Here is a 13,314-nt window from a genome sequence, read left to right as displayed (position 1 = left end):
CCCGCGGCCCTCGGCTCTGCGGGAATCCGGCCGGCGCCGCAGCCACCGCGGCCGGGAGGAGGGAGGCGGCGCGCACCGGCCTGGGAGAAGTTTGTTGGCCCGGAACCAAGCGCGCCACCGCGCAAGCCAGCTCCTTTGAAGCGGGCGGCGATGAAGCTTAACCTGACCCCAGCGAGGTCTTGGAGGGCTCTGGAGCCAGTCGAGTGGGTGCGCAGGTTACCCACAGGGACTCCACTGCGTGGGAGGCAGAGGGGTGAACGTATCGTAGTGGGTCTCGGGGGACAGTGGGCTCGGCAGTAGAAAGACTCGGACCCAGATGCTGAAAATGTGTACTTTTAATAGAACCATCCAGGAACTGCGACAGTGGGTGATGTGAGACCTAGCTCGAGGCTGGGAAATGGAAGGGTAACAGAAATAAATTGTGCTGCCTCCTCCCACCCCATCACCACTTCAGAGACTACTTAACTTCCATCCTCTCTTTGGAGAGGAGCAAAAAGATGTGAGGGTGGTAGAGGCACTTTAGAGGAATTTACATCTGCCCGCTCCTCACTCCCAAGAAAGCGAAAACACTCCTGCACAAACCAAGGCCTACGGTTGTTCTCTGAGAGAAGGGAAAGGAGGCTAGCTCAATAAGGGTGGCCTTCGGGTTCTCCCGAGAAGGCCAGAAGGCGAGCAAAGCTGCAGGGCCCTTTCTAAGTAGGGAGCTCTTCGCCGGGCGCCTGCAAAGAAGCAGCTGGGATGTCTACGTGTTTTCATGGCGCAAATTGTAATTTCCCACAAACGGACAGGATTCACTGAGAGGGATAATTGTTCAGGGCACAAAAGAGAAGGTAGCCGCCAGGGTTAGAAAACTCATTCTCCCCTCCAGGAGAAAATGTTGGAAGTGACTGCCAGGTGCTTTCATGTGGTTTTGACCAGAATGATTTCTGCCCGTGTCCTGAAAAAAGAAATTCTTGAGAGTAGAGCAGGGAGAGCGGCTCCATATGGACAGGTAAGAGAAGCGCCAAACGGAAGGGAAGAAAGCCGTGTGCAGTCATGTTTGTATCTGAATCATGTTATCCCCAAGTCCTTCCCCAACAGATGGGAGTCCACGGTATTCTTCAAAAATGGAAAGTTTCCATCTATTTTTCTGGTCCTGCAGTTTGGTCTCTTTTGCTGAAATCTCAGTTCGGTTATTTTTTTTTCCCCCTGAGGCAGCAGAAGTGGACAGTGGGTTCTAAGCGCGTGATTCTAGAGGCATGGACAGGAACTATAGGAATGCGACGCTTAGCATTGTACGTGGAAATCCAAATGAAGAATGAAAAGAAAGCAGGGGTGAAAAGAAGGGGGGGCAATAGATAAACTAACATAGCTTCGAAGGGATACTTCCGGGTGGGAAATGGAATGAATGCGCTGAGTTCAATTACTCCAGGCAGGCTTTGCTGAGAACTTGTATCTCAAAGAGGCCTCTGCTTAGACAGGCTTAACAGAGGAGAGCAAGCAGGGAAGACAGAAGGAACAGCCTGTAGGAAGGCTTCAGGTGTCAAGGGCTGAACACAAGGTAAGGTGAAGTCTGGGATGAGGAGAGCCGATCACACCTGTCAGGAAGACTGGAGAGGGAAGGCTGAGAAGCAGGGGGCGCTGGATGCTCCTGTTGTCTAGACCAACAACAAGACAACCAGGTGAGGAAGTTGCATACTGAAGTTAACAGAAAGATGGTGATTGTAGACCAGCGGGCCTATCTTATGCATATGTAGACTGTGAATTGGAAAAGCCCCTTCCATAAGAAATCAAAGGCAACCATGAAATTTTAAGAATTTCATATCAGCAAGCCAACAGAGCCATTTCAATGAAAGAGAAACCAGAAAACGTGGATGAGTTGAGATAATATACAAATCTATCAATATGACGTTCTGTCAGAGGCAGGGATGTGTCTACAGAAAACAGAACCAGAGCTTGTAATCACAAGGCAGTGTGGGTCAGCCACAGTTGTTGAGATGGAGGGTATCTGCAGAGTTATTGCAGACAGCTGTCATTGAGAGAGGCATGTCAACGAGGCAAACTCACTGTCGGGAAGGGAGAGAGCGGCTTTGGTGTGTTCAAATAGAATCTTCAGGGAAGTGAACATTGTTTTTGAAACGAAATGAGGAATCCTATTGAACTTTGGAGCATTTAAATGAATTGGTCAGTGGTACAAATGTTAGCAGTCAAGGTATGTGCTTTCTGGCACCACAGACCAACTTCAAAATTGTTATTATTTTTGAATCTCACTAAATTACATTCACCAGGCCTTCTTTTAGTATTTTTTATACTTCCCTACAATTCCTTATTTCCCATGTATCCTTCTACAAATATTAAGTAGTCACTACATTAGCTTATAATTTCCAATATCTGTTTTGCTTTCATTGAACAATTTGCCGTAGACTGTGTTCCTTTTTCAAGCTGGTTGCATAGCTACCTACTGATGCTACGTTTACAGGAGATGAATGAATAAAATGATGCAACCATTTATTTTTCTTTAAGAGGATACGTAGAGTGGATACAATGCAAGTGAGTCATTACTGTGTAGTCCAGACTGTTGATGGAGAGGAGGGGGAGCTCAGTGAGCTCAGAAGGCAGGGGGATGGCGAACTTTGACTAGGGTGGGACTCACAGACTGCACAGAAGATGGCTTTCAAACTGCAAATGGAAGGTAGACTAAGAGCACCCAGATGGTGAGGAGTGAAAGGTGGAAGGATGCTTCTGAAAAAATAAGCCAATAAGCAAGTAAATCAATACATAAAAAATATATGATTATTAAAGCACAACCAAGGCCTTCAGTTACAATTCAGAGGTAGTATACTTACTATGTACAAGGCCCTTATTTAGACCCCCAGCACACACCCTAAAAACATGGGCAAAAGTGTGTATTTGGGGGTATTGCTTATAGTTCGATGGAGCACTTGGGAAAGCAGTAGAGTAGGGGAGATGAGACTCCTCCACCATACCAGAATCTTAAGTCCCTTGCTTTGCAGTACACAATGAAATGCCGCCGCAGATGGAAAGGAGAGCCCTAACGTGATTGAGCTGGTTTCAGAAATTGAATTCTTAGGACTTCCCACACTTTGCTGTAATACGGTACTCCCCTGGTATGGATGGTCACTAGTTTGAAGCTATCCCAGAATACCCAGCAAAGCCTTGTCTGGAGAGAGAGGGAGAAGGGATTAATTTTCAGCAGTTGGGAAATAGAAATGAGAAAAACAAGAGTGGAGGGAAAGAGTCTAGCTGTGGCTGTTGTAGGAACTGGAAAAGAGTTTAGTTGACTCTGTTGTAACTTTCAAGACTAGAAATGGCACCAGAGGGAATGGACAGTGTCTGTGGAGAGCGTGTGCATGGTCTCAAAAGACACACTTTCCAAGGACCTGACAGGCTTCTCTCCAGGTCTGAAGTGCCTAGGGCATGAAGAACAGATTGAAGATGGCTTTGGAACTTAATGCGTTCCTACTCTGGCGGTATTTGTAACAAAACATAAAGGTGAAGAGTTTTCTGTGCAGTTTTTAAGAGGGTAGAAACCTTGCTCAAGTTGTGGGAGATTTCTGTGCACTTACTTCAATTTCGTGAGTAAAATAAATGATGAAATTATAAAATAACTACACATCTATACCAAAAACAATTGTATCTGATTAGCTTAGGATTTTAGCTCTGTATGACGTCTTTCTGCTGCTTTTTTTTTCTCTCCATGAAAGTTAGATTCTCAAGACTGACAAAAGAACAGATGTGTGGCACCTGCTGTTTTGCTTATTTACACAATGCCTCATTTCATAACAGCATACCGAGGCTTTCCTGCTGGAGTTATGTATGGACATACTGGAGAACAGTCAAGAAAGTTTGATTTGAAAATCAATCATCTACCCTATCATTTAGCGTTCCCTTTGTAAAGAATGCTCTGGAAATGTGGCTTCTTGAAGACATATGACGGGTCAAACATATTCTTTTTCTTTCCGACAACAAATCCTTTATTGGAACAAATGAAATCTCTAACAAAAATGATTTTTTTTAAAAGAACAAATTAGATACACACATTAGCTTTGCTAATTCATGTCCTCATCTTTCCAACTTACTTATTTGAAAGTTGAAATGTGTTACTCTTAATGTAACAGCCCACAAAAATGAATCAGCATCCTTTCCCACTGTCTCCTTTCTCTTTTAATGTGTGTTCTTTTCATAATTTTTGTTTATTTGTTTATTTGTTTTGCTTTGCTTTTGTTTTGGTGACACCTCTATTGACCCATCCCTCATGTAATACATAACTTCAAAGATGCACCATGATCACACAAAATGTAAAATGGCATAACAGTAAAAACATTCATGTTTATTTTGATTGACTCGGACTTTTGGTGACAGGTTTCTGAACAATTTCATCTAGTAAAACCAACATCATTCCATCCACTGGTCCATCCACTTACCCATCATTCCATCTACAGGTCCATTGTTCTGTCTTTTCAGATTTCCTGTCCTTTTGTTTGTTTGTTTGTTTTCTTAAAAACTAAGCGTGTGTTTATTTTGTTCTCCTGGACCACAGTGACATCAGGCACTTATTTACTTATTTACTGTTAGTATGTATATACACATTACGTAAGTTTTCCTATATAACATGCAAACAGGTGCCCATAGAGACCAGATAGTATCAAATTCCCTGGAACTGGATTTACAGCCAGCAGGGAGCTGCCTAATGTGGGTGCTAGGGACCAAATCTGAATTCTCTCCAAGAATAGCAAGTGCTCTTAACTACCTAGTCATCTCTTAGCCCTGACACCAGGAAACTTTATTTAACTCACTGCTATATCCCCACCCAATTAATGATACATAGTAGGGCTCTCATCCTATCAATGAAACGAAGGAGTAAAGTTTTCAATTGATCCTTCCTTTGCTGTTCATGTTTTCTATGTACAACTATAGACCTTATGCTATAAAACATAGCAAGGAATTCTTTAAAACCTGTCTTCCTTAGAAATCCATTAGATTTTTATAATAGCTTTAAAGATTTTGAGAAGTGGACTAAGAATGTTTTAAGAAATACTATCCAAAACTAATCTGGTCTGCAAAAGGTGAGGAGAATAGTGGATTGCAAGTAGTGATCAGGGCCAGGCATTCAGACATCCACTACATTGTTGCTGTCATAGCATTGAGAAATAGGTTTCAGGCAGGGCTATCTGAAGGATTTCAAGAGGGTTTGTTTTAGAAGGTCTACTGGTATCCGTCAGTGCTGAGCACACACACAAGTAAGACTACATTGTGTGGTACTGGATAGGAACTATGAAGGTTCTGATTGGGATCTTGAATGGGGATAAATGAATACTTATGAGGAAGTGATGTGAGATATAAGGATCTGAGAGTCATGCCCTGTACCCTGCCAGTAAATGTCACATTATAATAACAAAAGCTTTTTGATCAAGCAAACCTGGACTTGAACCCAAGGCTTCTGGATAGATCGTTCTATGAGCATTCATGTCTGTGGAATGATATCTATCATCATTACAAGACTTAGGACCTAGGCAAGAGGGTCTAATCTTCCTCCTTCAACCATGTGGGTTCTAGAAGAAAACTCAGTTCCTGAGGCTTGACAGCCAATGCTTTTACTGACTGAACCATCTTGCCAGCCCAAGATATTTGCTTGGATAAAAAAGAAAAATGTGTGTTTTTAAAATTGATATTCCTAGTCTCTTTGAATTTTTTCCAAATATTTAGGTATATGTTACATAGCCTTCTTACTCTGTACTCTGTAAATATTAGAGGCAGGCATAGTTTATTTCTGAGCTATGAATATTAAAATAAGTACTACACACAAACTATGTCCTATTTTGGAAAATGAGACCATATAGGACCAATGTTTTCTATACTTTAATTAAAAATGTACTATAGACAGCTTTGCACAGGTTCTCCAGAAAGCAATTCCAAGGTGTTCAGAAACTTCAGCCTCTATTGGTGAAATTGTTAAGGCCACTTCACGAAGTTAAAAGGGAGGTTTATTTTGTGAGGTAACTTACAAGTGAAAGGATAGGTAACAGCATCTGGGAAAGGTGTGATGCACTCCAGCAGTGTTCTCTGGAGAACTCTGCTCGGTCTACCTCCAGCATCCAGGGTCCAGGAACCAAGAGAGCCAGCACATCTGGTCTTCAGCGTCGTCCTCTCTTGGCCCCGCCTTATAGGCATGACAGTTACCAAAGCCTCAATGGGGGTTGGAACTCCCAGATCAAAGCTGGAATGGTTACCCACTACAAGCCTCTGCACACATTATCCTGTGGCTCTATGTTAGTCACTGAACTGGGAAGGCACTGTCTTAAAGCTTAACTTCAGCTGTGAAGAGCAAAACACTAAGCATTTGATAACATTGGCTTGAATTAATTTATAAAACTATCTTGATAATCATCTTATGGAGACCTGAGAGAACAGATAGAAAACTGCCACATTCTGATAGGGGGGTTGGTTAAAGCCACGGATGAAGAAATCCAAGGAGGGAAACAGTGGTAAAGTCAGGGCAGCAACCAGCAGCCTGAGCTCAGTCTATGTCTGGGGACAGTGATAGGGAAGAAGGAAATGACAGGTTCAGAAAGATATGGCGACGTTTTTCCCATGGCAGTTTTATTGGGGTCAACCCAGAAAATACCTCCAACATAACTTTAAAAAAATATAACAAATACATGTTAGTGAAATAAGGAAATGAGGTATTCTAATGGATGGAAGAGATAGGTATGTATATATAGGTAGGTAGGTAGGTAGGTAGATAGATAGATAGATAGATAGATAGATAGATAGATAGATAAATGAAAGACAGATAGATAGACAGTAGGTAGGCAGGCAGGTAGACTGACAGATAAAAAAGTCAAGTAGGAAGCAATGGATCTGTAGGGAGATTAGAAGGGATTCTAGGTAATGTGAAGTTGGGGAACCCATTGAGTATTTACAGAAGGATGAAGGCTTGGCTGTTGGAAATTCAGAAGGTATTGAGTTAGGATGGGGAGTGAATGGATTCTTGTGTATGTTTCTGCAAATCTCACTTAGAAATAGTGGTAGGAGGTTTGAGTACTCAAACATTTGATCAACTAATCCTACAATCTTCTACTTCAAACACTCTGGATAAATATGGTTAATGCTAAGTTCTGTCATGCTCTGAGTGTCTCAAGGAAATTGTTGGGGGAATGTCAAGACCAAATTCATGTGCTTGTGACTTTATAGCTCCCTAGTTCTTTGTTGTTGTAACAGGAAGTAAAGTCTTGATGAAAATGAATTTTTAAAACCATTTAGCACTTCTAATTTTCAGATATCAAATCAACCTGAGCAGAAGAGATAAGTGTAACCGCAAATTAGACTAATTATTCTTTAGCAGATATAACAGCAGACATCTTTAGAGTACATAGCTCAATGTCAGTGCTCCTAGCTTGCAGGTGAATGAATCAAGACTTTAAAGTGTTCCATAACTTACACACAAGTAGCAGAACTCACATAGGAAGCCAAGGTTTTAACTATTATGTTTCAGTGCTAATTGATCAACTGAGAGAAATTACCTCAGTTAAAACACAATCACAGATCTCCCTGACAATGAATCAGTATTTGATATAGAATTTATTTGAACTAGAATTCATTTATTTAACAGTTACTCACAGGCATGGAATAATAACTGTGATCAATTTGCAAGGTCATGTGAGGATCAGGACTATGTCTGTATCTAGGATTCAAAATAAAGAAGACATAAGACCAGATGTTCAATATTTAGAACCACACATACAATTTCAACATTGCGTTTGCTGCCTCTAGCTATTCATCCAGAAATATCTAAAATCTTGAATTAATTTTAAAATGCTGAGCTGAATATTTTGCATGTATACATAGAATATCAAAGATGGTGGGATTATTATTCTCTAAAGAGAGTCTATTGGCAGAAGTTAGACATTTGCTTGATGAATTCTTTTGGGATTGGCTCTTTATTAAATGACAGGTAATGACAAATAAGTGATTTATGATTTTTGAATAGCTATTTCTAATGAAAGTGTAATCGTCAAATAAAATTGAGAGATCAGTACAGTTTTTCTTTCAAATTATTTCCATTTGAGCTAATTCACTATAGTAAAATTAATTTAAACAATGTTAAATTTTTTTGTTATAGTGATCTAGAAAATTTTATTTTATTTTATATTATTTTGTGTTTGTGTATGGATATTTTGTCTGCATTTATGTCTATGCAGCACACAGGTGCCTGATGCCCACAGAGGCAAGAATAGGGCATCAGATCGGCTGGTATTGGAGTTACAGGTCAATGTGAACTGCCTTGTAGGTGTTGAAAATCAAACTCAAGTCCTCTGGAAGAATAACTAGTGCTCTTAAGCACTGAGCAAACTCTGTAGGCCCTCTACAGATTTTATTTGCTGAATCTTTCACAGTAATACCTGTAGAGGAGGAATATAAATTCTTAAAGGCAATGGTGATGTTAACAGAATATTATAAAATTTATAATAGACATTGCATGTATCAGTTTCCTTTTAAAGAGAATGAAGGTTGTATATGTGCAGTTGTAATTTTAGGAGTGGTACTCAGTCCAGTAACAAAATAGATTATGTAAAATATGATGATGTCAATTAAGCCATAATATACAAATATAATATTCTTAAACAGAATCATGGAGGATAAAATTGTCTTCAAAAATTCTGAATCATGGTATTTTATACCAAATATATAGGCAATAAATGTAAAACTACAATAAACTATGTTTAAAAGTCTGTGTATGAAAGGATACAGTCAGTAGACTGAAATGGAACCCCATGAAATAAGAGAAAGCATTTGTTAATTTTAAGCTGATAAAGGGTCAAAATTTAGAATATATGAAAAGATAATAAAAGCTAACTATTTAAAAACAGAGAAAGGGTCTGAGTGCCATTAGGTACATGAATTCTGTTTAATGTCACTAATCCTCAGGAAAATATAGATCAAAACCACAATGATCCACCCTCTAATACCCATTAGTATGATATCCACCAAAAAGAAAGAAGACAACAAATGTAACGCAGGATATGGCGAAATTAGCACACCTTACTAATAGAAATGTGAGTGGTGTGGGTGATATGGAAAACAGCATGGTGGGGCCTCAGGAAATTAAAAATAGGAGAACCATATGATTCACACAACATTTGCTTCTTTGAGCATACACCCAAGAGAATTGTAAGTAGTGACCCAGATTGATGGCTGTGCATCTGTGCTCATAGCAAGTGTTCACAACAGCCAAAAGATGAGGAAAACAAAAGTCTATGGATGGAAGATGAACAAAATGGGCATTCACAAACAGTGAATTGTCATCTAGCCCCCAAACAAGAGAAAATTCTGAGACACGTCTCAACACGAATGAACTTTGAGGACCTTGCACTGTTGGCCAGGAGAAAGCTTAGTTATTTAATGCACCAACATGAAGACCAGAGATCAATGCCCAGAATTCACATAAAAAACTGAGTGTGGTGGTGTGTGCGTGTAAATCCAGTTCTGGGGAAGAGAGTTTGCTGGCCAGCCAGCCTACTCTAACTAAAGAAAGTGAGGTGGTGAATGAGAGACCTTGTCCCAAAACGCAAAGCAGGTGCTCCTGAGGAGTGTGACACCTGGGTCTGACCTCCATCTTCCACACATACACATGCACATGTAGACCTATAAACACACAACTGTAGGCATCTTTGGATATACACACACCAACAACAACATTATATTAAGTAAAATAAAGTCACCAGAAGACAAAAGCAGAATTATTCTGTATATTAAGGTATTCACAATAGTAAATTTATAGCAGGGGAAATAGAATGATAATTGGGGATGTGCAGACATCGAGATGGAAATGTTTGCTTAGTCACAGACACCCAGTTCTGCAAACTGACAAGAACTGCTGAGATGAATGAAGGTAGGGCTGCAATGCAATTAATGCACTCGATTACACCGACGTGCACACCTGGAAATGCTCAAGGTATGAATTTCACATGACAATATATTTTACCACAATTTTGAAAATAAAAAAGAAATTGGCTTTAAAACTATTGAAAAAGTAGGAAAATGTAAGTGATAAGAACCCATCATCATGAGTAATAAATTGAATAATTAACTAAGAAGGAATCTAGAAATATTTCCTGAGCACTCATAAAGATTAAAACATGTGTTAAAACACTCAGTTACATGTTAGCGCATCATATACCCTAATGTGTAATCATATGGTATGTAGAAATGGATTGCTTTCTCTTTGCTGGTTCTTTGGCTGTGATGGAGCAGAGTACAAAATTTCAACTTTAATGCTTCTGCTTTTACAGATCTGTGGCCCTTTGTTCCCATGGTCTCGAGGCACAATGAAGCACACTGGCTCTTGGAAACTGTGGGCTTGTGTGGCAATGGTCCTGCTTCCTGTTTCCACTTGTGTGACTGTCAGGGACAAGCCAGGTATGTGGGTCACCTCTCTACCTGATTGATAAGGGTTATCTATCGTCCTTATACCATTAAAAAAAATCCATCAAAGCACATCTTGTTAAGGTTGGAGAGGCTGCAGATTAGATGGACTGATATAGAAAAGAGAAATCATTGTTTTCTACCACCGACCTTCACACAGTGCCCAGGATGAACTTCAAAATGTTTTATACTCTTGTTATCTAACTTTTTCTGTAATTGGAACTTGTAAATGTGATTATATGCATGTATGTCTCTGTGCATATATATGATATTATCTTACATTTTAGTCTCTAAGAATTATTTGTTCAAGTTATAGTTCTAAAAACTCACCACTAATTAGGATTAACAAGGACATGTCTACCCTTAAGAAAAAGTGAAAAATGGATTTTGAAATGTAAAAAGAAATAGAGTTTAATTATATGTCAGCTCTGTGGTATCTCAGATAAGAGAAACAGGGTGAACACATCTTTACAGTATCCAATATATAAATAATATTTATTCTCAATTGTTACATTTATGAATTTTCTCTTAAATATTTCTAAAGGTCTTTCCAGAAATTAAGAGCATTTATTTTCATAACTGACTTTTAAAATTAATTGTGCCTGTATAGATTGTTAACCTATGTATATTTCATGTTGCAAAGTTGAAATGAATATGTAAGATCAGTTGCTAAGGAACTGATGGGATGTATTCTAACAACCATCACATAATGGTGATGTATCTTGAGATCTGAAGACTGAATCTTTCTGTGTATGTTCTCTTGAATAGTTCTTAATAATTTTGATGACTAGGTACAACTTTCCTTTCGTAGAGGTTTATGAGTTTATATACACACAGAATAAAAACTGTCACGTATAAACAATCTTTGTTCATTTTGTCACTGATTTCAGAGGAAGCCCATTTCCTAAAACAGTCCACATGAAAATTCAAATATTCTATTAATGTATGAGCTTGTCACATAGTCTAAGGGAAAAGCACCTTTTCTGCAATGAGAAATAAATAAACAGTGACACCTAACAACTGAAGCCATGTTACAGTAAAAAGTTACTTAGGGAGAGCAACTATATGCTAACCTACTCTCTTAAAGTTGTGTTTCTTTAGCAAGAGAAAGTGCTCTGTTTTGTAACTTCACATGGGTGGGTGGGCTTCCTTTACCTAGAATGGAGGCTAAATCTTTAGCTGAGTGGTGCAGTACTTTTGGCCATGCTAGTATGTAGGAAATGGTTTTGAGTGGAACCAAGGTGTGAAGGATTTACACAAATGACTCTGGTTTTAGCAAGAGCAAGAATCCCAGCAGGTACTGATTCCTGACTGCCTAGCAGAGATTCCTGTTGCTGTTGCAGCCATGGAACATTCAGTTCTTTACATCTTTGACAAGTCAACCAGTTGAGTCTAATGCAGGATGACTGGGGTATGCACTTGGGGAAATACTCACTTTGGGGATAATTAAATGCCATTTTATTTTCTTTCTGATCTACTCCTTAGCTGGTTATCGTCTGTCATTTTATTTTAATCTCTAGCTTTAATAAGCTTTTATTGTAAGAAGACCACTTATGGTCTCTACTTTGTTAAAAAAAATACTAAAATATACTTTGCTATAAAAGTACAGAAAGAGTCATTAACCATAACAAAACTGTCTATTGAATACCCCCAGAACTCAGTCATTTTACATAACCAAACCTCCATATTTTAGAATTCCTCTAAATATTTTACTTTTCTACATTGAATATCACAGTTATTTGATCAAGTTATACTATATATACAACTACCATTTGTATTCTCGCCCCAAATATTTTACTGAATTACTTTCTTGATTTTTCTAAGAACCTTAATTGTAATAAGATTGACCAAACATGCAGCACTAAAGGAAAGAAAGAAAGAAAGAAAGAAAGAAAGAAAGAAAGAAAGCACAGAGTTTATGCCACTTGGTAAAGGGTGACTGTAGAGCGAGAAGTGTATTTGGAGCATGTCATGGCAATTGCTTCACCTCAAATATCATTTACATTAATTGAAAATGTCAGCACAGTACCACCACAGGGACAGTTGGAGAATGTGACACACTAGACCTGGCCTGGCAGGCTACTCTTCTTGTGTCTTGTCTTGTGTGTCTGATTCATGGGGCAAGGTTCCCTTTTTAGTTTTCTCATGTGCAGACCTGTGTGTGTGGTCACTAACCATTTACCGGAGGGAAGTGATTACATCTAAAAATAAAATCAAGCAAATCTGAGGGAGAGGCTAGGGTTTCAGTTCTGGACTTGGTGAGGTTGTCAACAGTTTACAGTTAAAACTAAATGTAATAAAGGATACCTCGCGTCTTCACGGCTGTCCTTCACTCTAGGGCAGCCTTAACGGTTACCTGGAATATCGTGGGAAGTGGGACAGAACTCAAGAATAATCTGGAAGAGTCAAAAATAAAGCAAATTGAAAAATCTTGGATTCAGGCATTTCCAATTCTTTGATCGATTTACATTATATTCACATTATGGGCTAAGATACATTTGTGTGTTTTTACAGTGACAATAAATTTCAACTTGACTATGGTAGCTTCAGCTCAGCTGCCAGGGTAGAGAAGAGAAATGTATTAACATATATACAATGCTCAACAAACTTCGATTTTGCTTTCATTGGTTGCTTAAAACTGGATCCTCTATGATAGAAACTTCCATATCATGTGGCTAGTTTCTTCTCTTAACATGGCCTTAAGCATAAGTTCTAAGTTATTATAAGGAATCTTTAAAAAAAAAACCAGAAAACCAGACTGAAAAGCACAGGTAAAACAGGATGCCATCTAAGAGAACACTTTTTAAACAAGTTTCGAGCTTCATGCAAACCGTCTAGCTGGTATTGAGGCTATTCACAGGACCAAAGCCAAATACAGAAACCTCATTA

At 39.1% G+C, this 13,314-nt stretch overlaps 1 protein-coding gene across 1 annotated transcript in view; it reads left to right on the top strand.

The window, feature by feature from the left end:
* Positions 1-953: 953 nt before the first annotated feature.
* The window catches only part of Col19a1 (collagen type XIX alpha 1 chain), a 331,952-nt gene continuing 319,591 nt past the window's right edge, over positions 954-13,314 (top strand). Inside the window, exons 1-2 of the mRNA XM_036167742.1 lie at positions 954-991; positions 10,293-10,419. Of these exons, the coding sequence (XP_036023635.1) occupies positions 10,329-10,419 (91 nt within the window). The 5' untranslated portion in view covers positions 954-991; positions 10,293-10,328. The remainder of the gene's footprint in view (positions 992-10,292; positions 10,420-13,314) is intronic.

The sequence above is a fragment of the Onychomys torridus genome, chromosome 18, assembly GCF_903995425.1.
Source record: "Onychomys torridus chromosome 18, mOncTor1.1, whole genome shotgun sequence".
Classification (NCBI taxonomy): Eukaryota; Metazoa; Chordata; class Mammalia; order Rodentia; family Cricetidae; genus Onychomys; species Onychomys torridus.
The sequence above is the reverse complement of the archived record's forward strand: the minus strand, read 5'-3'. Positions and strand labels throughout refer to the sequence as shown.